The sequence below is a fragment of the Megalops cyprinoides genome, chromosome 2, assembly GCF_013368585.1.
Source record: "Megalops cyprinoides isolate fMegCyp1 chromosome 2, fMegCyp1.pri, whole genome shotgun sequence".
NCBI classification, from domain to species: Eukaryota; Metazoa; Chordata; class Actinopteri; order Elopiformes; family Megalopidae; genus Megalops; species Megalops cyprinoides.
In genome coordinates, this window is record NC_050584.1 from 46,781,294 (window position 1) to 46,807,139 (window position 25,846).

General features: G+C 41.5%; 1 protein-coding gene across 4 annotated transcripts in view; it reads left to right on the forward strand.

Moving 5' to 3' along the window:
* Positions 1 to 25,846, forward strand: part of LOC118796488 (voltage-dependent R-type calcium channel subunit alpha-1E) — a 95,913-nt gene that overhangs the window by 49,931 nt on the left and 20,136 nt on the right. For 3 of the 4 annotated variants that reach the window (XM_036555398.1, XM_036555406.1, XM_036555425.1), the window contains 21 exons: positions 1,146 to 1,249; positions 1,502 to 1,617; positions 2,300 to 2,353; positions 5,909 to 5,998; positions 6,301 to 6,510; positions 6,734 to 6,846; positions 7,588 to 7,700; positions 9,499 to 9,630; positions 10,153 to 10,222; positions 10,812 to 10,929; positions 11,070 to 11,137; positions 11,312 to 11,403; positions 17,280 to 17,954; positions 19,766 to 20,052; positions 21,530 to 21,641; positions 22,040 to 22,169; positions 23,198 to 23,257; positions 23,809 to 23,915; positions 24,226 to 24,237; positions 24,681 to 24,777; positions 25,666 to 25,826. In XM_036555398.1, the coding sequence (XP_036411291.1) occupies positions 1,146 to 1,249; positions 1,502 to 1,617; positions 2,300 to 2,353; positions 5,909 to 5,998; positions 6,301 to 6,510; positions 6,734 to 6,846; positions 7,588 to 7,700; positions 9,499 to 9,630; positions 10,153 to 10,222; positions 10,812 to 10,929; positions 11,070 to 11,137; positions 11,312 to 11,403; positions 17,280 to 17,954; positions 19,766 to 20,052; positions 21,530 to 21,641; positions 22,040 to 22,169; positions 23,198 to 23,257; positions 23,809 to 23,915; positions 24,226 to 24,237; positions 24,681 to 24,777; positions 25,666 to 25,826 (2,921 nt within the window). The remainder of the gene's footprint in view (positions 1 to 1,145; positions 1,250 to 1,501; positions 1,618 to 2,299; positions 2,354 to 5,908; positions 5,999 to 6,300; positions 6,511 to 6,733; positions 6,847 to 7,587; positions 7,701 to 9,498; positions 9,631 to 10,152; positions 10,223 to 10,811; positions 10,930 to 11,069; positions 11,138 to 11,311; positions 11,404 to 17,279; positions 17,955 to 19,765; positions 20,053 to 21,529; positions 21,642 to 22,039; positions 22,170 to 23,197; positions 23,258 to 23,808; positions 23,916 to 24,225; positions 24,238 to 24,680; positions 24,778 to 25,665; positions 25,827 to 25,846) is intronic. The other variant, XM_036555416.1, reaches the window with a different exon arrangement.

Consider the following 25,846-nt stretch of genomic DNA (forward strand, 5'->3'; position numbering starts at 1 on the left):
AAAAAGAGAATCAGTTTGTCGTGGGTGATCCTTATTTAAATGGACAAACTTGTTAATCTGGCAAAACAATCATAAAGTGGTTATGGAAAATTAGCAGGTTAAAGGTATATTTGTAGCATCCTCATTGTAAAGCTCATAGGCCTTCAGTGACACCTACTGCAGTTTGTCTCTTTTCCCAGCATGTGGACACAGTGTTCACACCTGCTGGAAACACCTGCTGTACAGCTTTAGCACATGGTTCTCAGGAGTTTCTCTCCTATGACTTCCACACTAATGGGTTCACAACCCCTGTGTGTTAGGGGCACTGCACCGAGGCCACGAACACAGCTCACAGCCTCCTTCCCTTCACTGCAGTGATGTTAAATATTGAGAAAAGATTAAAGTGTGTTGCCTAAAACAACTCCCAAGTGGTCTCTTGCCGCAGAGAGAGAGCTGGCAGAGGCATAGCAAAACAGTATTTTTTTTTTATTCTCACTGCAAGAATATGAGCAGCAAATAAGTAGTTTTACTTTTCGTGTCACATTGGCTTATTTTGTATTTATACGTATTTTATATTTGAGTCAACTTTAAAATATAAAAAAAATGTACTGGAAAAAATAGTGGCCTGGGGACACTACTCAGTTTTCTAGCAGGTTACTAATATGTTGCTATGTTCACACAGTAATAACAGTCCTGTCCTGTTTAAAAATGCTCAGGCTGTAGAAGGTGAAGAGGATGGACCTTGTTAGTTGCAATCACTGCCATTGAAGCCAACCCACTGTCACAGTAGCAGTCACTGCCACCTGTGGGACAGCGGGACTACCGATTCCTCAGACAGGTGTTGTCAAATGCTGTGGGAAACTTACAGTAATCCATGTTGCCAAGGAGAAATTGAGTTGGAAGGTCCAGTTTTTTTAAAATGGGCTCAATTTTTATTGCCTGCCCTAGCTTTGTGTAAGTGCTTGTGTGCTGGTACTTATGGGAGCAGTTATTAAGCCCATTTTGAAGTCTGACTTTCAGTCAAAACATGTCTCTTCACACCAAGTGGCTCTTCCTGGAGATTGCCATTATGGTTGTGTCCATAAAAAATGCCTGATTTAATTTGTTTCCTCTCTTCCCACACAAATTTGATCTGTTTTAAAAGCTTTGTCTCATTTTTTTCACAGACCAATGATGCCTTAGGCTCCACATGGAACTGGATATATTTTATTCCTCTTATAATTATTGGGTCCTTTTTTGTGCTGAACCTGGTATTGGGAGTCCTCTCGGGGTGAGTACAGTACATCCTCCACCTCATTTGAGTGTCTGGCATTGCTTTTAAATGCTGTGTTACTGTCGGTTCAAGTTAATCAATCTGACAGAAAGGTTAACTCACAATGCACAGCAATTAACTGTACAGAGTACTGGTAAAGGTGTAATTTGCCAGCCCTTCTTTTACAGGAGTAAATGTCCCTTTTATTAAATAGAGGTTTGCTATGAATGGAAACTCCTCGCGGATAATTCTCGGCTGTTCCACCTGCAGAGAATTCGCCAAAGAGAGGGAGAGAGTGGAGAACCGCAGGGCCTTCATGAAGCTGAGGAGACAGCAGCAGATCGAGAGGGAACTCAATGGTTACCGAGCCTGGATAGACAGAGCAGGTATGTTCACCAATGCCGCAGTCTTCTGCCCCATGCCTGTAATACTGTGACAGCCCAGTTGGGCATTCCCCTATACCTTCCACGACAGATATATATAGTAATGAAACAGATGGAAAAAATACGGGTGTTTGCAGGAGGTGATACCCTGTGATGATGAGTTCTCTCACTGTGAGGGGTTAGCAAAGGAGTGGCTGACTCGCAATAAAGCTGTGAACCGCAATCAGAGGCACTGTGATGGAGCCTCTCAGAGCTCCCTCAGGTTCTTAGGGAGTGCATGTGTTCTTCTCTGTACAAACCTGGAGATGCCGGGGAAGGCACAAGTATACTTTAGAACAAAAACCTCACAGATTCCTCACCAACTGATTGAAAAACAGCACAGGAAGAATACTGCAGCAGTTTTCCATGAATTTCGATGATTGCTGTATTCTTACAGTATGGCTTACTGTAATATTCATGGTGCCAATGGGAAGGTTAAGGACTGGGGTTTGTAATAGGCTTATGCCCTGGGTTTTGGGTCATAATGTATGTGTGATTGGTATCAACATTAGATGTGTTGTTGACGTGTTACTTCAGAAACTGAGTGGTAAAGTACAATTTTTGTCCGTTCTCACATTGTGAAGACCAGTGCTCACTGTCTTTATTTGCTTGCATTCACATTTCTGTTCTGATTTCACATTAACAGAGGAGGTGATGCTGGCAGAAGAGAATAAAAATTCAGGACCATCTGCGCTGGATGGTAAGACATTTTACATCCCGGAACCAAAGCTCATAATCGACCCTTTTTATTTACATCGCACTGTTTTCTGTGGAATGTTTATCAGTGCTGTGGTAGTTACTGCTTCATCGTTTGTGTTTTGTGTTGTCGCTGGCAGTGGATCATTTACCATCTGTTCCCATTCTTTTTTATTTGAAATTTAACATGTTCATATGATTTAATTACTCTCCTATGACCCGAGTGTAGGCGGATAATTGAAGACTGAGTATTTCTCCTTCAAGTGAATACCCTTTCCTGGAGTGATGACTTTAATATTTCTGCAAACATAAAAAAATGACATAAAAGACATAAAAAACCAAATACTACAAAACTGAATGAACTGACTGAAATGCATTGATTTTTTTTAAATGCGGCATTTGTTTGGTTATATCCATCATGACTAATAGATTGATTCATAAATGATCAGACATAATCAGGACCAATATATTTTGGAATTGGATCATACCAGGAAAGTGGTGACGAGTGACATGTTTTAACGCCAAAGACAATTCAGGCATGGATGGTTTGAGCATTTGCAGCAGCTTTTTGTGTTTCAGTGAGTGATACAGTGTGCCTAGCTGTGTAATGTTAGTGTATCGTTTAAATTTAATCACAGCTATGAAATCTGCTCCCTCACCATGCACATATGTGCTGTGTGTGTGTGTGTGTGTGTGTGTGCACGCGCGCGCACGTGTGTGTGTATGTGTGTGCCGTATTTAACAAACTAGATGTCTGTTACCATTACAGTTGCTGCTGGTGTGGTGTAAAATGTCTATGATAATTCACAACAGAAAGCAAAAGCAATGTGAAGTCCAGTCACAAGACTGATTAATGCAGACTGCAGACCCCGTAAAGTTTGTTCGTGGTTGGTGTTAGATACATAGCTCAATTGGTACGACACTACACCCCCAAAAGGAACCATCTGTGGTGCTTGTTTCAACACTGGGTTTCTAACACACGCACAAACACACACTAAGCTATGACCCTGTAAATTGAAGCTTGTTTTTTTCCCCAAAACAATCGTTTTTATTAAATGTTGATTGACAGCTCCCAAGAGGCTGTCTGAATGGAATACAGCTGGTAACCATGGTGAGGAACAACTTCTATTTTACACTTCCTTGCCTCATTTTGTTCCTTTTAACCAGGCTCTTTCAGAAATGAAAGACAGAATGGAGCTTACAATAGTTCATCTAACAACAAATACAAATAAAGAGGGGTGAGGTTTGGCTTGCTGACCTCCAAAAATGAAATTTGTCAGTGGATAACAAAACATTGCAGTAAAGGTCCACCTGTTTCTTTGGAAATAAATATAGGGAAAGTAATTGACTTTTTAAAGGAGTACACCAATGTTGCCTTGGAAACAGAAATGAGGACTGGCTGCTTCTACTGTTTGTGTCCTATAAACATTCCTTTTCAGATTTATTTGTTTCTACTTAAATGCAAACATATTATTAATAAATCAGTTGACTGTTTCACAAAAGGAAAAACTGCCTATATAAGGAGGGCAAAAAATAGGCAATAGAGGGAGGAGAAAGGCTCCATACACAAACATGCCCTTCACAAATTTACTGCAATTAAGTGCAGTAGATTTGGAAGTCCTTAAGGCAAAGACGTTATGACGCTTGTGGTGGCTCCACTATATGACATCATCACTGTGAATTTGTAAATCATGTTTAGTGGTAAGTAATTAATTTATGTTTCATCCAAAATCCCAAGAAAAGAACATCTGCAAACATCTGGAAATTTCTGGAACTATATAGAGGCATTCAAAGGCTTCCTCTGTGATATAAAAGAAGTTTACAGAAAAGATTCAACAGTAATAATACAAGAGGACAATCATTGAACTCCACAAGTTGGAAGATGGATTTAAAAGGAATTCTGAAAAAAGCTGAATTTACAATTTTTCAGAATAGTGTCCATTATTAAAAATGTGGGGTGACTAGAACAGTGGAAACACTACCAGCAACAGGATGCCAGTGTATCCTGCCACCATTGTCTGCGAGACTAGTTGTGTGACTACAGGCAAAGGCAGCAGTTGGAGACCTGACAAACTGACATATTCAGGTTACTAAGTGTTAGAAAGTACCATTTAAAGTTACTTGTGTGGATGTAGCAGCCACAGCTGGTTTACAAGTAAGAATCCTTTTCTGAAGGCAAACCTCAAAAAGAGGCACTGTGAATTTAGCCAGCTTCTGAGTGGCAACTGGAAACATGTCTTATGGTCAAATCAAGTCAAATTTGTAAAAATGGTGATGTTAAAAAGCTCATGCTCACACTGCAATTTTTGCTGGGGGTGGGGGTGGGGGGGATGTTGAGAGTTGGGGGGTTTGCATCAATTGATCCTGGAGCCCAGGATAATATACAGGAGTCATGAACTTTTCCAAAAATGGACATTTCCACATGCCAATGAATCAAAGAATCCATCCAGATCTGCAAAGAAATGGTTGACTGAGCATAAAGGAAATGCACTCAACTGGAAATTTCAATTTACAACCACAAATATTTGTGGTTGAAACTTAAGAAGACTGTTCACAAATGAAAACCAAAAGATATCAAGAATCTAGAGCAGTTCTACTGGGAAGAAATGTCAGAAAATCCCACCTCAGATGCACCAAAACTAAAAACTACATGAACATTGTGCATTGTTGGACAGGGTCTTTGACACAGTAGGTAATCATTTTCAAAAGTGTTGTAATCATTATTTGCTTACGATAGGTATGTAATTTCCCAGCAGTAAAACCAGCCAATCAATGAATGATTTAACTCTGGTAGGGTGGTGTGAAAAATATTTGCTTATAGCTTGTTTGTTGTTCATGGTGTGCACATTGTACTTGAAAACCTTACTCATGTATGCTTAATAACAGATTTGTGTTAGCTTATCGTGCTTGTCAGATTTATTAGCATAGATTCCTGAGTTTTGTTGTTATTTACAGTACCATTCAAAAGTTTGGGCATACCTGATACCTGGGAAACATGCATAAGATAATGGGAAACATGCATTCAAAGACATGTGAATTGATCACGTTATTGATCAAAAGACTTTTGATTAAATGCTTGAAATGTGTTTCTTAGACAAATATAAATAGTGAAGTTGATGTCTATGAAAGAACGTCTTTCCAAAAAAAATTTTTAAATATTTTTGGCTGCTTTGAAGAACCTAAAATATAAGATAGTTTTAATTTGTTTAACACTTTTTGGTCACGACATAATTCCATTTGTGTTATTTCATAGTTTTGATTTGTTTGCTATTATTCTAAAATGTGGAAAATAGTAAAAATAAAGAATAAAAGTTATGTCCAAATTTTTGAATGGTACTGTATATATATCATTGTCATCAGTATCTGTTATGAGTTCTATATATGCATATACTGTGGTATCATCATTTTCTTTGTATCTTGCTGTTATCTGTGCATTTTGTTCTGATACAGGTATGCATGTTTTGTGACTTTAGGTATATTGTGTGCTGTTGAACCTGTGTGAGTGAATGATTGCTTTTGCGATTAATGCCATGTTGTAACATGGACTTCATGGCTACAGTACTGAAGAGAGCCACTATTAAGAGGAGCCGTCTTGATGCAATCCGTCGCGGCCCAGGGGAAGATCAGTACGCTGATATCTCCTCTGTGGGTGAGTCTAATTAAGTATTGACTCCTACTAGATAACTCCAGAAGTGGGAGATAGATATATATATACCTCTACGTACCATGATTACAAAGTGTATACATGAAAAATGTATTACTACTTTGCTCTCATTAATTTGAACTGACCATACATTAAGGTTACTGAAAGACCCTCAGAGCAAAGATTTGTGAGGAACATGTATTTATTAGTGGAAACTGAAGAGTTAAGTATCCTGACTACAACATTTCCCTTGACTACAACATTTTGAATATTATGAGCTCTCTCCTCTGAACCATTTTTGCCCTCAGGTATCCCTTTGGCTAGGGCCAGTATCCGGAGTGCCAAGCGGGGGCCTACTGCCTACCTTCGCCGCAAGGAGCGCATGCTGCGAATTTCCATCCGCCGCATGGTGAAGACGCATTCCTTCTATTGGACGGTGCTCAGCCTAGTGGCCCTCAACACGCTGTGTGTGGCCATTGTGCACCACAACCAGCCCCAGTGGCTCTCCACCTTCCTCTGTAGGTCACATATCCATCTTATTTTGTGTAGAAATGTCCTGCTTCACACACTTACTGAGGTGCTCAAATCATTCATTCACATGGGACTTCATGTAGTTCCTGTGAAAAAGTGTCTCAAGAATAATATGTGCTACAGAGGTCCAAACACACAACACTTACAGTATGTTCAATGCGCTGCAGTGTATTTCCTCTGTTTTCCCTGAATTGTTGATTTCTCTTGCAGACTATGCAGAATTCCTCTTTCTGGGCCTGTTTCTGACTGAAATGTTTTTAAAGATGTATGGCCTGGGACCCAGACTCTACTTTCACTCATCCTTCAATTGTTTTGACTGTGGAGTGAGTTCATTCATTTTTCTCTTTCATCCTCACCAAACATGGAGAAACCAGGCCAGAGAGAGAGGGAGAGATCAAGAGAGAGAGAGATAGAGAGATGGTAAAGGTGATAAAGAGACCTGTCTTTGTTTTCATAGTCTACAACTGGCAGTCAAAGCATAACAAAGAGAGACCTCAATTTTTCTGTCCTTTATATTTTGGAAGTTATGTCCCCTGATCCTGGGACATTTAGAGCTAACATTTTACTTTGAACTAGTATACAGCTGTGCATAAACAGAAGTAGTTGAAGTTAGAAACTTTGGCTGATTGGAATTTGAACCAGCAACCATTGGTCAGAAATCTGGTACTTTACCACTTCCTCCCAGTCCTGGGAAGAAAGAACAGCAAATATTTCTTTCTTAAATGACATGGGGATGGGCTCGATTAGAACTTCAATGGGAGACCTGCTGAGAAGTCCAGGTTGCTGCTTTGCTGGGCCCTTAGGGGGTAGTTTTTATGTTAATGTTATACAGTGTTATAATATATAAATAAATATTTGAGCTTACCAGAATACATTCACCCCTATCCGTATCATTGTCCACAAAACTGAAATGAAGGGACAGCTGAGAGCTCTTTGTATGGAAGCCTCGTCCAGATAAGTCACATCTGAAAAATCGCCTCAAGTTCTCCCGGGACTGATATTACCAACATGTCATAGCCATGTGTAAGTTAGTGTTGTCATTGTTGCTGTGCAACTCTTTACAGGTGATTGTGGGGAGTATCTTTGAGGTTGTGTGGGGATTCTTCCGGCCTGGCATGTCCTTTGGGATCAGCGTCCTGAGAGCTTTGCGTTTGCTGAGGATATTCAAGATCACTAAGTGAGTGAGGGTCATTCAGACCTCCTAACCTGGGCCTCAGAGGGGTCATCTTTTCTTATTCTGCATTAGATCTGTTTCTCAAATGGTGACAGTGAGCTCACTCCTTTGAAGGACACTGTGCATATACTGTATGCGTATGTGTTTTCTTGAGATGGAGGTGAAGTCAGAGTCAGTGACAGCTTTCGTGTTTTAGTATTATGTTCTAAAGCAAATTGATCAAAGAAATTGTGTAGATGAGAGAGAAAAATAGAAAACACCTTTTAGGGAAGAGAAATAAAGGGGTTACCAGGGTCAGCCAAGAGCTCACTTATCTTTCACAGTGATAACCTGAGGAAGTAATGTTGGTTGGGAATGAAAGGGATTGTGTAGATAATCAGCTGGGGGGAAATATAAATAACCAACAATGTGTAGCACACACCTTGGCGATACCTGAAATCTTGAGATTTTGGCTTGGATGTTAGGTTTAACGTTCCTGTTCTTTTGTTAAGTGGCATCTGACTACAACTAGACTTGACTACAACAAGTCAGAACTGGTTAAGTTTCTCATCTCAAAGACAGTACCTCCTACTGCACTGTTATGGCATTGATGCATTGGCTGTACATGGTACAGAGGGAAGAACGCCTCCTACTGGCCCACTTACAGCCCCAGCCTTGTTTTTCTCTGTATTTCCTGTACATCTCTACATGGTGGTATGTCTGTTGGCAAATTGCTTAATTGGTGTGCAGTTTCTCATAGAAAACTGACTCTGCTTTTTAAAAGAGTGCAGATATTAAAAACAATCATTGTTCTCTGCCCGAAAAGCCATCAGACTTAATTGTCACTGTGATCTGTGCTTTCCCAAAAGTAATAATTGTAATTGAAGTTTATTGCTTGTCAAAGATGATAATTACTACTAATCCTCTTGCTGATTTCACTTTATATGTTTTGAGGGGTTTTAACTGGCAGTACAAATAGCTTTGGTTTTGTATTCATAGAGGAGGATAATAAAATATTGCTCCTACCACGCAGTATTTGGGTGTTTGTGTGCACTATACATAAGACTCAATGCAGAATAAATCTGACTAAAAATATCATCGGAATAGAACATTTTTGTAGGTGCGCCTGTACAAAATTTCAGACATAGGGTTGGGTATCCTCAAGCAGGGTCACAATCAGTTAGCCTTCCAAACATACTTGGCATTCTTCTCTGCCAAACAAGGCTTTCTCTGGCAGAGGTGAATCCCATTCTAACATTAGCAGCCCCAGTAACAAGTCTGGAGGGAGAACAAAGCAAGCCGCAGGTAATGGATAAGACAGAAGGATGTTATTCTGTATCAACATGTTACTTGAAAGCTCTCTGAAGATGTATCTGGAACCTCTGCTCTACAGCCAATGTAAAAGTAAATAGTCCAATAGTGCTTCTTCAGTGGTGCAGAGGAAGTCAGTCTGTTTCAAGACAGGGGCTTAGTCCTCCTAGCTTTGGTCTCAATAGTGGGAGATAATTATTGCTACTCTGGCAAACCAAATAGTCTTTTGGATTCGACACAAGATGGTTGGTTGATTTATCGGTGGACCAGAAACTACCAGTCAAGCAATTCATTAGTGCACCAGCAGCACTCTCTTGACTCTATGTTGTCAGTTTTCGAGGTGGTGTCTCGTGTATGTGGTGTGTCCAGTTGTTGACGTTGTGTCTGCCTTATGCTTTGTGCCCAGTTGTCTGTAGTGTCTGGATTATGTGTTATGCCCAGTCCTTGGTGCTGCGTATGGTTTATTTGTTTATGCATGTTGATGATGACTCTGCGGGCTTGCGTTGCACAGGTACTGGGCCTCTCTGAGGAACCTGGTGGTGTCCTTGATGAACTCCATGAAGTCAATCATCAGCCTGCTGTTCCTACTCTTCCTCTTCATCGTGGTCTTCGCTCTCCTGGGGATGCAGCTCTTCGGGGGCAGGTGCATCTCAGGACATGCGCTGTCTGTCTGCAGGCAATGCCACAGGGCCCACACTGTGCCGCTAGAATGCCACTGCAAAGCTAGGCATTGTCATGCTTTGCCTCCTGCTCCTTCAAATAATCGTTTTGAATTCTGTGCATCAGCACCTCACTCTGCTTCCCTATGATCAAGAATTCAAAGTGACATGGATAGCACCTGTTTCTGTGGAAACAGTTCTCAGTCAACAGACCGCAGTCTACAGCATATATGATTGTATTAGAATTTTTCCCTTTTCAGTATTACGTTATAGTTATTGTAGTATATCTCCTGGGTACATAACTATTTCTGAGGCCTGTCACTTCAATAAGGCAGTTGCTAGGAGATCTATAATGCCCCAAATCACAACTGGCCACAGACAAAAAAAGAAAGTGTAAAAAAAACTGTTTTGCTGTCAATCTTCACATGGGGTAGGGAAAGACAACGATCATTTTGAATAAAACAAGCTTACCACAAATGTCATCTCTGCTTTTTCTCTCCCCGCAGGTTCACCTTTAAAGATTACATTTCCACTAACTTTGATAACTTTCCGTCTGCCATCATGACTGTCTTTCAGGTTTGGCTCAGAACTTGTTTTGTTATGAATGCTACTGAAGGCATTGATTCACAGTTATAACCAGAATGAAAAATTTGGTTTGTGAACAAAAAAAATATCTGTTTTGTCCACTCTTATTCTTAATTATATTTTTTACTGATAGTTTTAATTATAGTCACCCTCTATGGAGAGATGTCAACAAATGTGTTTTTGTCGTTTTAGAGTATGCTTGAACTGATCTTAGATGAAATTGTGTGGTCCACCCGTTGGATCCACTGGGTCTGGAGATAACAGGCACTGGAATCCCAATAAAATAGCAGTGGCCCATCAGTGTGCATCACACATGAGAGCACTGTGTTAAATTAACATGCCAATTTTGCCCCAGCATAACGACACATATGGGCTTTGTCTGTTGCCGTTTCACACTAAATTATGCATGAGTCAAGTTGTTGCTCATTCTGCATATTGTGGATGACATACTTGTATTGAGTCTAACTGTTCTAAATTTTGTACTAATGAATAGGTGCAAAGTGCATGTTCGCCCATGGCATGGAGTTAATACATGTGATTAGATATGGCTGCCTGACTGTGTGTGGTTTTACTCATCCAGATACTGACAGGAGAGGACTGGAATGAGGTAATGTACAATGGCATTCGCAGCCAGGGTGGAGTGAAGTCAGGCATGTGGTCCTCCATCTACTTCATTGTACTCACACTATTTGGTAACTGTATCCTTGATCATGACTCAAAACAGTGTTCTAAAAAAAAACAGATTTACTCCATTTGTGGTATTTTTTAGATACAGATTTGTTTCATTTTCATACCAATTATTTAGTCGTTTCCAGTTCCTTGACAAAACTGTGATCAGACACACTGCTAAATGTCTTCTTGGCTATTGCTGTGGACAATCTGGCCAATGCCCAGGAACTCACCAAGGTAAAAATCTCACTGGAATGATACATTTTTCCACATGATCTGCACCAAGTTTTGATCATACATGTAAGAACAAGTTTATTCTTAAACCCAGCTGTGTAGCACCTGTGTGAACCACAGGTGGGGTGGTGCATGCAGGACCATGTGTTTTAATCCCTATATCTTCTCTCCCTTCAGGATGAGGAGGAAGAAGAAGCAGCCTTCAATCAGAAACACGCCCTGCAGAAAGCCAAGGAGGTCGGGCCCATGTCTTCTCTGATGTCATCAGAGTAAGTGGTCTGTGTGCCCCACCTCCGCCTGCCCCCTCTAACACTAACATTACTAACACCTACCGTGGTTCAGTGTCACAAGGGACTTTGGCAGTTCATCCAAAGGCCCTGCCCATGGAAATGAGGTCAGGTGCTGATGCTGACAAGGCCTTAGGGAGTCATCCTTTTAATGTAAGATTTTAAACAGACCATTGAGCTTATGCAATATAGCCAATTAATTTTATCATGCTGTCTCAGTGATATAAATTTGATTTCATTGCCTTGTGTCTAAAAAGGCATTTAAAGTGGATTTCTAAGCTCATCAGAGCACTGGCGTAATAATAACAACAGTAACAATAATAACTGTGTCTATTTGAGAAGCAGAAAGTGTGAAGTCAAAAAACTTTCAAAACAGACTGATCAATGTTGCTCAAAGAATTTTATGTTTCACTTAGTCACTACGCATGTAAATTGTTCCTTTGCACAAAACAACACATAACTAGAGTAGAGCAAAATAAAGAGAGTTCTAATATTTTCAGGTTCAGATCCATGTACTTTTAATATGCAGTGAAGTACGTACATTAAAGCAGCGTTTCTATGTAATGTGCACGTCTGCTTTGCAATCTGACAGGGCAGAAAAATGCACAACCTGGCAGTTAAAGCTGAAGACAGAATAGAATGCAACACGTGATTCTTAAACAGCTTTCAGCACGGCCGTGACACAAGGGAAACATTTAGCAGATTTATGGCCTGATCATCTCCTAAAAAAAATTCCAAGACTAGTCACAGTAAAGAAATGCCTCAGCGCTCAGCCATCAGCATCACAGACAAGGGCTCGGGTAATCGCACCATGCCGGACAGCTGTCTCACCCAGGGGGCGTATTTGTAAATCAAGCTGCTTTATGGCACAGAAGCCAGAAGAAATGTTGTCCCCGTGAGTCATCCTGCTTACACCCAGCTTCCACAAGGAAAGAGCATATAGTGCTGTTTAGAACTGCTCTCAAACCTTTCTTGTGCTCCATGTGCAACCAGTCCTCACCACGGTTCTGTGACGCTGTGTGTCAAACAGGGAAGAGGGAAGACAACACCCAGCTGAGCACCCAGCTGTTTAAAAACAGAAAACTTAAAGCAAGATCCTCAGTTCTTTCATTGGTACATCTTTCTCGATCAAATATGGTAATCAAATTCTGTATGTCATCGAAACAATGTATAGAATCAAACAGGCTATAAACCACAGTTTTGACGCTAATGGGAGATGCGGTAGCATCTATCGGCTGTTTTAAGTTGTACTAGTATGATTTTTTCTGAGTAGCTGTAAATTGACCAGTGTGTCACCATGGCGACCGGCAGGCTTCCCAGTAACTGCAGAGGAGAGCCTGAACCGTCGTCATAGAAACAGTTTTACAGGCATCCAAATGAAAATACTGGACCTTTAGTACAAACGACTGCAGTATTGAACAGCCACTGCTTTCATATCTGAATTGGTTGTGAGTGAAGACTGCTTGCTAACTCCCACATTTTAAGTTTAGTATTTTTGCTAAATATATTAGAAAGTCTAGCATTTGGCCAGCTCAGCTATTATAAGAATAAAATAATAAGTGAGACATGTGGGTGTGGATTATCATCAAAATATTGGATAATCTAAGATTATCTTTTAATTTTCAATTAAAGCTATGTTTAAACATTCACTGTGAGGGTGCATTTCAACAATATCAGGGTTTGATTGTTACTCTGACCATTCATAGCATCGGTCAAATATTATCACCTACCGATTGTTATCCAGTTGTGTTTCATAACATGAAGTAGTGAAAACAATAAATGAAATGTTTACTAAAAGATAAATCATAACTTCAGATTGACAAAGCAGCAAATGTAATTGACATGGTGGGTGTGTCAGAAACAGGATAATTAGATATGCATTTGTGTCAGACAGTCTTAGGATGCAGTAACATTATGTTACAGCCTGGCTGTTACATGTACCGTGGCATTTAATCGACTCCTGAATTAAAGCCACATTTTTCATTAAAAAAATGCATTAAATAAAATTGATACCTTCTCTTTTATTTTTTCCATCCACTGCTCACACTTGCAGCTTTATGAGATGTACATTTATAGTATAAAATCTTCATTTTTAGGAGTAAGCATAGTAATGAAGCATGATTGGATCACAATTAGAATTAGACATTATTTAATCATTTCAAGAGCTGTCTTCTAAGGGGTAACTAATCCATCATTTTTAAAATCTCAAATGTTTGGAAGGGCTTAGCATTAGCATTCCTAATGTGGATTGTGTTTATAAAGTCTCCTTTTGATTTTCAGCTCACAATAATAAAACACATAAAAGTCTTACTTGACTGTAGAGTGTAAACTAAATCTAGCCGGTAATGTCTTGCCATCTTGCTACAACCTTACAGGAATCAGATTTAAAGTTAGACCTAACATTCGAGTCAGATTTAATATCAGAGTCAGATTTAGTATGATGTCTCACACTGTGTGAATACATACTTAAATGTGAATATGTTAATCTGTTATCAGAATGAGTGCAAAAACAAGGAACACGTTAATCTTTTAGAAAGTAGCTCAGGCCCGGTGCTGTGGCGGTGCTTAGGGGTCTGTTGCACCCCCCGACAGACCTCAGTGCACCCCAGTTGTCTCCTTATATCCTGATGTCTACATAGTATTTTTTATGTTTTTTTAAGATAGAACTGCACCCATCTGTATTCCCCCCTGGTGCCAGGCCTGATAGGTAGCTACTTCTTCTGTTAGCAAGACAACATTAGCTTCTATCTGGTGAAGATAAGCTCACTAACTACTCCAACATTTTATCGCATTTTTGCTGGCAGTCATTTCCTTTTTAATGAGGCATATTTGCAGCAGTGATGCTGGAAAAATGATGACAAATTACAACATGTTAGTTTTAGGGAATCCACAGTTTAAAAAAGATTTTTACATTATTATTTTACATTATTTCTTAAGACTCACGTGGCAGCAAAGCAAATAATATTTCTCTCACAAGTCTGGTCATGCTTACATTAAGAGTCAGAAAATTGTGGATACTTATTAGTGTAATAAAGTGATTTTTCATTTGTATTAGTTTTTGTCAACATCACATGAGCTCGCTAGCTTTTATCCTCAGTAATGTTTGAACAGTATGTTCACATACTCTACTTTAGTTCCTTCTTTAGCAGTTCTGTAGCTCATGGCTAATATATTTATTGTTAGCTAGCTACATTTACAGTGTGTAACAAGCTCAAATTATATGGCATATAATTGTATTGTAGGGCAACTATATTTAATATGTTTCTGTTAACTTAATTGGGAAAGAAGAATGACAGTGAAGTGCAACAACCCTAAAAGGTTAGTTCAGGTCTCTGAACAGTATTATGACTGAAACAGGTATTTCAGGCCTGCAAGAACATTGGAAGAAGTGTAATCATTGTAGAAAGAAATGAGGAACAAAGTTCAAGCAAGTCCAAGAAAGTACTTAGCACTAAGCAAGCACCAGCGTTTTGACGCAAAATTAAGCCACTACAGGGAGCCGATGTATTTTAAGCAACAAATCCGCCAAGTTCTCAGAGAATTGAGGAGGAGAGACGACAAGATCTCTGAACAATTCAAGCTTAACTGTGAAGAAAAAGGCATTCAGCAAACTACAGAAATCAATTTTACAGCTCATGCATACATTATCTGCATGTAACCGTGCAAATACCCAATGAACTTGGTAATAATCCAATTTTTAGGAGGTCGTCTGGGGGGCATGCATTTTACGAACGGAAGCTTTTCAGCAGGTTCCCATTATAGTTCTCAGGAAGAACACAGCATGAATCCCTGCCCATAGTTTGATGTATGCATTGTTGAATCATGAGTAGCAAAAAGGTAGCAAATGCTCTTTACCCTTAGCAGAAGCAATCCTAATGAATTCCAAGATGTGGAGTCTGAACCTTTATGCTGCCGCTGTGTAACTCAGTGAGAAAATTAGTGCATGCTGTCACTGTAACTTGGTGCCCAGCTGCAGTTATGTGCAAGTCTGGCTCTAATTCCTCTCATTCTTAGCACCACTAAAGCTAGTATTAAGCTTGTATTTTATTGTACAAATGAACTACAAATTCACTGGCAAACATACTTTCAGCACATATTCAAATTTTAAACCCTCCATTCTATACTGTCTTCTTGGCAAGTTCTCTCTATAGCATACTTTTCTGATGATATAGTCACTCTGTTGTGTAGTTTCATCCCAAAGTTAATAAATACTTTGATATGCACCTCTTTGCCACAAGGTAGGTTTGCGAAAAAGGAAGCACATGTCTTGAAGGCTCTGCTTGAGAAGATCTGAATGTGATTCTGACTGTTGTTATGCCTGTGCCCATTCTGAAGCAGAATGTCTCCATTGCATCTTTCAGCTTTGTTTTTCTGCCACAAACGTCTTTAGCAAAAGCAGAACTTTATCTCTGGTTGTGTCGTCTCTGCGATGGTACGGGTCGGAGTTGGTGGAAGCTTAGGGCACGCGTGGCGTGAGTTTCGGCTGGAGGTTGCATGCCGATGCACACAGTGAAAAAGGGTTTGCAGAATGAAGCATGTCTGGTAACCCCTGGCCGAATTGGCCAGCTAGTGCATGCGACCGATCAGCATGCCCACCCTGCATCGGCCACCAAAAAAAAGAGCATCAAAGGATAAATCGGGGTGCTAACTAGTTGAAATGTTGAAATCTCCACACAATGTTTATTGGTGCTGCAGGTTTTGAGAATGGGCATCATTTATATATGTTTTATTCCTGTGCCATTTTTCTGAAAGTCTTAACATTTCAACAAACTCTTTGAATATTGTGTGTGTTGCACCCGTTGTTCTGATCTAATACTGCTACCATCTTGTTGTCATGTGACGCTTTGCCTGCCCGGTGACGCAGACCAAATCATTTTCATAGCACTCAATTTATGTAACTAAATATCATCGAAATGTCTTCCCTTCTGCCATGATGATACATTATGTGCTGTTCCTAGTCGGCAACATTACTTGGAATTACCCGGAAATTACAATTCGACATGCCACATCGGGGAGTAATTATTTCATCACAGCACACTTTTGCCAGATTGTGACCTGTGTTTTTCACTTAGGTTTGGACTGTGTCACTGGGAATGTTTTGTCTCTGTTCACAAAAACACTAATGTCTTGTTTTCAACCAATCGCTCATTGATTACACGGACTACACAAGAGTACAAGTGCGAGTAAGTAATGCTGTCTGTTCACTTATATTCCAACAAAGCCTGTCTGATTTTCTTAACTCGGTAAATGTTTTTGCTCTGACAGTCAGACCCTTATGTCTGATTCCTTATACGCACGGTGCTTGTTCGTTGCTTTCTGCATTTCTCCTGTTTATTCTTCTTATTACAACCTCTCAGCTCCCTGTTCAAGGAACATTTTTTATTGTTACTGCAGTTGTGTTATTTGTTTGCCAAATTATTACTCTGTTTCTTATTTGATATTATTTACCAAGCTCTGAAAATCAGAACCGTTTACCATTTCTGAAATGTGTTTTAACTGTACACTCTCTGGTGCAAATGAATAATAAGCATTTTATAATAACAGTGCTATCATTTGTACAAGAGTAAACAGCCAATTAAAGTGAAAAAACAATTTAGAAATGGTCTTCACATAGTTCTTTGAATCAGTTTATAATAAAAAAGAAATGAAGACAAACGTTGTCCTTTTCTGCTCTGCTTACCATTTATAGTGATAGTGTTTTTACTCTCTTCTTTCAGGAGGAGGAGGAGGCCATATCTGTACAGGAAAAGAGCCATACACAGGAGCCGGCCAGCTTACATGGTGGAGTCAGCAATGGCGAACCTGGCGGAGGGGGCAAATGACCAGACGCTCAATGGCTCTAACTCTTTCATGTCCAGGAGGGAGAGGAGAAGACGGATGACCATGTCGGTGTGGGAGCAGAGGACCAGTCAGCTGCGCAGGCACCGGCAGATGTCCAGCCGCGAGATCCTCTTCAGCAACCCCAGCGAAGACCTGGACCACCCCTCCGGCTGCCACCATCACCACAAGCCCGCGCATACCCCCACGGACAGTCTGCGATGCCTGCCCGAGCCCTCCGTAGCACTGGCCATGCCCCTGGCTGAGCCTGCCAGGCCGATGGACATGCCCCTCTCTGACCCACCCATAACCTTAGACATACCCATACCCGAGCCCCCCATGTCCATGCCGCTGCCAGAGCCCCCGGAGTCAGAACCCTTGCCCGTGCAGGGGTCTGATGGGAAGCTGGGCGTCACCAACCACTGCCACCTGCCTCTCGACGGTCGGCGGAGTCCCAGGCTGAACGGGGACAGGAGACAACGGTTGGCTCGCAAGCTCCGGCCTCCACCAGGGGACACCCTGGCCCCCGACACTGGGCTGCGACCCAGGAGGCATCGGCATCGGGAGCCCCAGCCCGACGCCAGGAGCAGGGAGTCCCTGCACAGAGAGAGCAGCGATTCCGTCAGCCCAGACAGCAGGGCCCCTGAGGAGGGCGAGGAAGAGGAGAGGAAGGAGATAGATACAAGCCAATCAGAGAAAGGACAGACTGAACAGAGGTGAGTGGAGCTTTCACTCATTCAACAAATGTCAGTTTACCTCATAAACCAGTGCCATGGAAAAGAAATATTCCTGTGGTTCTGGCTATTGCTGGTGCCATGTGTGAGCTTGCAAGGCCAAAAAAATGTTCAGTGCCCCTTGTGTAAACTTCTGTAGAACAAGTAGGATGTGAAGTGATCAGACCAAATAAAAAACCAAAAAACAACAGACTGTTTAATCTAGCAAGCAAAGGGAGAAGGGATATCACATACAGTAGTTAGGCATCCACTAATACTGAGGAGATATTAAATATTGCTTACAGCTTTGTCAGCAGAAATAGTATTTTAATGCAGCTAGGTTGTGGTTGTACACAATAAAGTATTAATGGTTGATGATATCATTACTCCATACTTTTTCTTCGTTAAAGGAAAGCATGCAGCACCTCTCACTGTAGCAGCTGAAATGCATTTTGTCTTTGAAATGTAAATACTACGCCGTATATCAAGATTACAGATTCTCCATGTACTAAATTGACCCAGGCAATTTTGCTGTTTTCCACAGATGAGGAAATTTGTCTGAAATGTAGAGGGTGTATTAGTCCACTGGCTTTTCTTTGCAGAGTTCTGGCATGCAGTGCTATTTATTGTACTTTATGAAATCCAGGCACCTCTTTACACAATATGGAGTCAAACAAAGAGTTTCTCCTGTGGTTAATTTCAAGAGACTAAAAGCCATATATCTGAGATATTTTTAATAATTTCAGAATGGAAAATAGACTGGTCTTACCATGTTGTCTCTGTCATGCATGTGATTATTATGTTGCATAAGATCAAGTCAAGTCTTTGGGCAGACAAAATGCTGTTAAAGTCCCTGGGATGTTTTTTTTTTTCAAAGTCTCAGACATTTATTTTGTTTATTTATCTCAGATCAGATCTCAGATTATTTATATATTATTAGTAGACTTAGTACTGGTAGTAGTAGTAGTGATAGTAATAGTATTACTGGTAGTAGTAGTATCAATTGGACTACCTGGTTAAATAAATGAAAAAAAATACTGCTATTACTATTATTGCTGTTGTTTTGTCTTAACTAGACTTCACAGAATTACAGGAATTGCCAATGACACCACCTGGTATTATTGTGTCAGGCAGCACAGGCTAGGACTCAGTCGCAGACCCAAAAACGCGAGGGCAGAGAAACACACGGCAGAATCAAAAACCAGTACACAGGCAGGGTCAAAACCAGAGAGGCGGTCCGAGGGCAAATCCAAAAACGGGAAAGTCAGAACAGGCAGGGTCGGAAAACGGGAGGGCAAGATCAGGCGAACAAAGCAAGGCGGCAGGCAAAAAACGGAGTCAAAAACAGGCAGGTCGAAATCACAAAAAACAGCGAACAAAGATAACGCGGGGACGAAACAGGCGAAAAACACTGTGACGAACTAGCAAAGACTGCACAGCGAGCAGGGCATATAAAGGGACAGACCGACGAGGGGATGAGATGCAGGTGCGCAGGTAATCAGGCGGAGACAGGGCGGAGAGAAGGGCCGGGCAGAAACACAAGGGAAAAAAGAAAAAAAAACCAAAAGCGCAGGGCTAGGAGGCGGGAGCACTGACATTATTGGGTCAGGTTATCCTCTCATTAGGGTTCACAGATTTTGTTAGATCAGTTTTTGGGCAGGTGTTCCTTTTTGGTTATGAAATGATATGGTTTCAATTTTTGTTATCAGAATCAGTAATAAACAGAAATTCATTTATAGGCAACATTGTTCAGAAAAATGTTGCAGTCTCCTCATTCCTGTGAAACCTCCTCCACATCTTACCCATCTTTACAGGCTGAATGACACTGAATTCCCTGAGTTCCCAGAAGTCCCAGAGTCCAAACCCATGCTGAACTCCCCCCAAATGCAGAAGAGGGAGGCAGAGGAGGACCAACAGGTAGCCCCGCCTACTCTACAGCTCACAGAGGAGCCAGCCCTGGAGCTCCCTGATGTCACCAAGGGCGTGAGTGAAGCTGAAAACAACCCCACCTCTCTGAACAGTGAGAAGTGTCCCCTCAACACCAGCATTATGATTGAGGTGACAGGTGTTCAGTCGTCACTGGAGCTGACCCCTATTACAGGTAGGAGGATCAATTCAAACAGCTGGCAGCAGCCTAAATCACTCAGACCTGCTTTTAAGACATGACATGTAGTACAGCTATTTGCAGGTAGTACACATAAATCGAGTAGCACTCATGTGTTAGCGTTTGTGAATTAACTCAAACAGTAACCCCAACATGCTAGACTCCCAGGTGGTTCAGTCAGCAAGGCGCTTGCCTTGAGTTCAGGCTAAGCCCTACAGCCTGGATTTGAGACCGGTTGTGTTATGAGCTGGCAATGATTGGGATGGCCACATGGTCAGAACAAACTGTTTTCGTTCCGCCGGCAATAGGGGTGGGTAGGTCGGCCAGGGTTCCCTTGTCTCTCAGCTCTCTCAGGCACCCTTCAATTGGTGCCAACTTCGCTGTGGTGAACTGTGTGACCTGTAGTGTGAAAAAAAGCTGCTGCTGGCTGCGTGCAAATGTGTCACAGGATTGCATTTGTCTCGCTCCAGTGCTCTTGTGTGAGTGCAGAGGTTGAAGCAGTGTGACGAGACTAATGTATAATTGGTGATTCCAAAACAGGTTTGCATAAGGGGAAAAAAACAAATAAAACACACCCACACCCTCTGTTCAAGACGCATACGCTGCTTTAATATTTAAATCTTTATATCATTTTTCACTAAAGGACAGCAACACATTTAAACCATTCAAATTTTAATGTAGTACTCCTAGATAATTGTCTAAAATAAAAAACACAATACAGTAGCATTTCAATCTGGTGACAGGACCTGAATGTATGTTAGCTCAGGGTAGAAAAGCAAACAAGGCATGAGAAGATGTGTAACAGTACTAATTTTTCAAGCCCCAAGGTATGAACAGCTACATCAATGGGGGAGACAGACAGTGCTGAGTCCTGAATACTTTTCATCTTTTTTTGCATGTTACCAAAAAATCTGCTGTGTCAGTATGTGGTCACAGCTCAACAGATCTCGTTGAGTCCTACGTGATGAGAGAGGCAGTCCAGCAGCTAGAATTGACCTTTGCATATTTTTAATAGCCGTTTTAAATTATATGTTCTGAGTCTATTTTGGTCTGTATTTTCCATGCAGAGAACACTCCAAGCTGCTGAGGGCCCTTCATTTCTCATTGTATCTGGTGCAAACACTAATCCAATGTGCAATGAGAGCCCACTCCCACTAAGGTTGCCAACGGAGCACGGCACCCCACCATTGTTCTTACATTGATTTCAGCCACAGGAAATGCATCATCTAGTTTAAAAAAATATATAAAATTTGAAGCAGGGTCAGCATGTCTCCTTCCAATAGCCTTATCTCAGCTGTAATGCGTTCTGGTCAGTCAGATTTTGTGCAGGCTTATATTGTCCGTTGTGCCCAGAGTTTTGATTCAGGTGCAGTATGTTAAAGCCTGTGTGGTGACGTTTGGGAGATGAGTGACAGCCCTCATTGTGCCATGTGACTAGGGCACAGGTCCACATCTGGTTTTCCATATTTTGCAGCAAACAGTAAGGATGTGGAGGCTGGCAAGACTGAAAAGGAGGAGGACCAGGGCCCCAGTCCACCCAGAGCTGCCCCACCAGACAGCATGTTCATCTTTAGTCCCACCAATCCGTAAGACCCAATGCACACAGAGACTCTGCACACAGAGGACCAATATAGACAGAGACCCAATGCACACAGACAGTCTGCACAGAGAGACACAATGTAAACAAGAAAACCAATGTACGCAGAGACCCAAAATACACAGACAGTCTGCACACAGAGACCCAATGTACACAGAGGCTCTGCACACAGAGGCCCAATCCACACGGAGACTCAGTGTATACAGAGGCACAGTGTGTGTGCTCACTTAATTACATTCTTGGATATTCACTCTCATTCGTGTACAGTCACTGGTATTCATAACCATCCAAACAGATTCTCAGGGAAACAGAAAGGAGCTGGCTTTACCTACTCTAAAACACAGTGTGGCAGCTCACTTTGTGCCATGCCCCTCCTGTTCTCCCCAGGGTCCGGAAGGCATGTCACTACGTGGTAAATCTGCGCTACTTCGAGATGTCCATCCTCCTGGTGATCGCAGCCAGCAGCATCGCCCTGGCTGCAGAGGATCCTGTCTCCACCAACTCCAACTGGAACAAAGTGAGGCCCTCACCCCTTCACAGAGATACTCTATCGTGCGCATGCTCCAAACAGCATGCCTTTAACCGAGGGAAGACTCATTTCTTTTCCTCAGTTTCCATTATCTTTTTGTTTACGTGGTGTGAAATATTTTTTATTTTGGAGAAGAAGTCTAAGCAGGGTATCAGCATGCTCTCCTGGTCCAAGTATCCGAAAGTGTGAAGGTTGGGGAGGTACTGTCAGCAATGAATGAGGAGAATGAGGCTGATTTATGCTGAAGATGCTGAAGGGGGTTTAAAGTCATGTCATTGTCCATCTAAAACTGTATCTGAAAACAATAATAACAACCCTTATACCCTGTCCTAATAAAGCAGTTACATAGGTTTGTTTTGATAAACTAAAGGGGATTTGTAGACAGGATATTGTTGATCATTTGCAGTGTGTCATGGTGGAGCATTTTTTTTTCCTTTTTGTGATGTTATTTTCAGACATGTTGTGAAAAGGCCCTGGAATGAGAACTAATCAGTTTGGATTTGTGCCTCAGGTTTTTTTATTTCCCCCTACTTCATCTGAACAGCAGTAACAACAGTTAAGTTAATTGCTTTGTTAAAGTCCCCTGTGGAGAGCTGATGAGAATATCTCAAGATGCCAGTGATTGAGGGAAATTGAGGAAGACATAAATGAGCCGCTACAAAAGAAGAAGAGAAAAGAAGCATATCAGTCATCGTGCCTGAAGTGGGAAACTGAGGCACTGAAAGGGGCCTGTCGCTTGCTCACTTATCCGATGAAGCGGTTGTGGGGTACCCTACCCGGTCATGCTCTGCACCCCCCACCCCCCCAAACAAAAAAGACCATGCACGAGTCACTTGTCCTGCACATGTAGTTTATCTGTGTTGGCCACCTAGTGTGTTACTGTGTCCACTCATGCATTACTTTGTGCAGATTGCAGGTGATGAATCTGGTCCATGATGAATGTGTGTAATTGTTTGATTTGCCTGCTTTTGTCCTAGTGTGTATCAGCTTGTTTTCCGTTTGTTGACATCCTCTAGGTTCTTCGTTACTTTGACTATGTATTCACCGGAGTGTTTACCTTCGAGATGATAATTAAGGTCAGTGTCTCTTATTACTGTCTCCGAACAGCTGTCTCTCCCCCTCTGAACCCCTGTATCCTCAAATATTGATGAAAGTAAATGGTGGTTCACAGATGATGTTTGATTGATTCAGCACATGTATACCTCTCTTGAAAAATGAGCTCTGCAGCATTTTGACTCTAGTGGATAGTGCCGTGAGTTTATTGCTGTTTAATTTTTACCCACTTTTGTGTTACCCTTGGGGAAAGTAATGATCCAGACTAAATCAAATGTCAGATAGGAGTCAGGCAGGCAGGCCTGTGGTTGACTGTGCAGCCATTCAGTGTTACCTTATTTGACCCAATTACTCCAGGGTTTCTGAAAAGTGGTCAGTAAGCTACCACAAAATCATAATTTGAGGTGTATGCCTAATTGGAACCGGAAAATGGTCAACTACAAGGTTGCAGAAGTATTCGCCAATTCTAACCAGTTTTCCTGGGATTAATTTGGTCATAGAACCACATCAGATCCATTGTAAGCAGGATGTCACATTGTAAAGTCAAAGCCTGACTGAACTTTGTTTGTCACAGATGATTGACCAGGGCTTGATCCTACATGATGGCTCCTACTTCCGTGATCTGTGGAACATTTTGGACTTCATTGTGGTGGTGGGGGCTCTGATCGCCTTTGCCCTTACGTGAGTCATGTGACATTTTGTGTGAGATAACTGCCTTGATACAGAATCGCTGACCGCAGACAACAGTCTTTAAATACATAGACCACGACCCCAGTCTACAGACAAATTGGTATGCTAACATGGTTAAAAATTTAAGTGAGGAACAATGCTTTAACCTAATGTGGCCTCCCAGCACAATGTTGTGAATACCAGTGTGCAGTAACAGCTTTCTCTGTTGTGAATGTACATGCTACCACTGAAGTGCTGTTCATATTCAGTGTCTTTCTCCTCCTGTTTCTTTCTTCTTCCTGTGTCCTTTTATGGCTGCCAGGAATGTGATGGGGTAAAATACTTCTCATTTTTCCCTTTGTCCTTTTTTCATGTTCTGCACAACCTGATCAAACATATCATATACTGTATGTGTTTGTCATTGCTGTCAACAAAGTTTGGTCTACTGCTGGTACTACTGTTTATATATTCTGTGGTAAAGTTAAGATGGTTTACCAATAAATAATGGATTGAATATGCTTACATATCAAATGTCTGATCGAAGGAAGTGTCAGTTAAAGTCTTTTTTACCTTTCTCATACCCCAATAAACATTACATCACCAGCATAGTCCACACTGAGTTAGACAGGGTATCTCTTCCCATGGGCAGAGCAAGGATATAGGTGTGTATATGTGTCTATCTTTGGCTTTGCAGGAATAACAGAGGACAGGATGTCAAGACCATAAAGTGTGTGTGTGTGTGTGTGTGTGTGTGTGTGTGTGTATCTGTGTTTGCAGGAATAACAAAGGCCGGGACATCAAGACCATAAAGTCCCTGCGAGTCCTCCGAGTCCTGCGTCCCCTCAAGACCATAAAGAGACTCCCCAAACTTAAGGTGAAACAGCGCAGTCCCCTTTGTTCAGGGACTTCAGTGTGCACCCAGATGGAGGAGATATCAGTTTAGCTTCTGACTTACTACAATATTTTATCATTCACATCAGAGAAATTGATGAAAACTCAACAGGGCTGCGAATAATGGGGAAAGTGTGTATGGTGACCAGTGAGCAAGTGAGCTTCAGTCATCAGAAACTGTGGTTTATCAGTACCCACCATAACACAGAACACAGGAGCATCTTCTTCCATATTTATTTTGTGCCTGTACCTTTCTTTATATGTGAATTAGCTTGCAGCCATTTCTAGACAGTGCTGAGGAGTGAGAAGGAAGATTGATAGATAGGGTGATAAACTGGAGCGACTAAGCGTGAAAAGATTTTGTCAGGCCTTGATTTCCCAAAGCTCACATATCCCCGTCCTCCCAGGGACAGACAGGGAATGTCTGATACAGAGGAAATGAACCACAGTGGTAATTCAGCAAGTACATCAGAGACAGGTGATATTGTTAAGATGAGCAGAATGAAATACTCTTGTTGTGACTTACACTGGAAAAGGAGAGAGAATTTGATAAGAAATGAAATGTTAGTCACCATCAACTGGTCATGAAGAGGCAAGGTTTTCATAGTAGAACTAGAACATTCCCACCCCTCAAGCAGGAGAGAGAATTAACACATCAATAATTTCAAATTACATAACCTCCAAATGATAGAGTACTTGGGAAGTGTCAGCCTTAATTGATCCTGTGAAGAGAAACCCCGTCACCCCGTTTTACATGTTGTTTCAGAAAACGGGATTCTTTTTGATCATGCTGGTATTGATGATCAGCGTGATTCTCTCTTCTCTTTTTCCTTTCCTCCTCTCCCTCTTTTTTTTCCTCCATTCTGGGCAGGCGGTGTTTGACTGTGTGGTCACCTCCCTTAAGAACGTCTTCAACATCCTCATCGTCTACAAGCTCTTTATGTTCATCTTCGCTGTAATCGCTGTGCAGCTCTTTAAGGGGAAGTTCTACTACTGTACTGATGGGTCCAAGGACACAGAGAAGGAGTGCAAGTAGGTGCTGTCCGGCAACC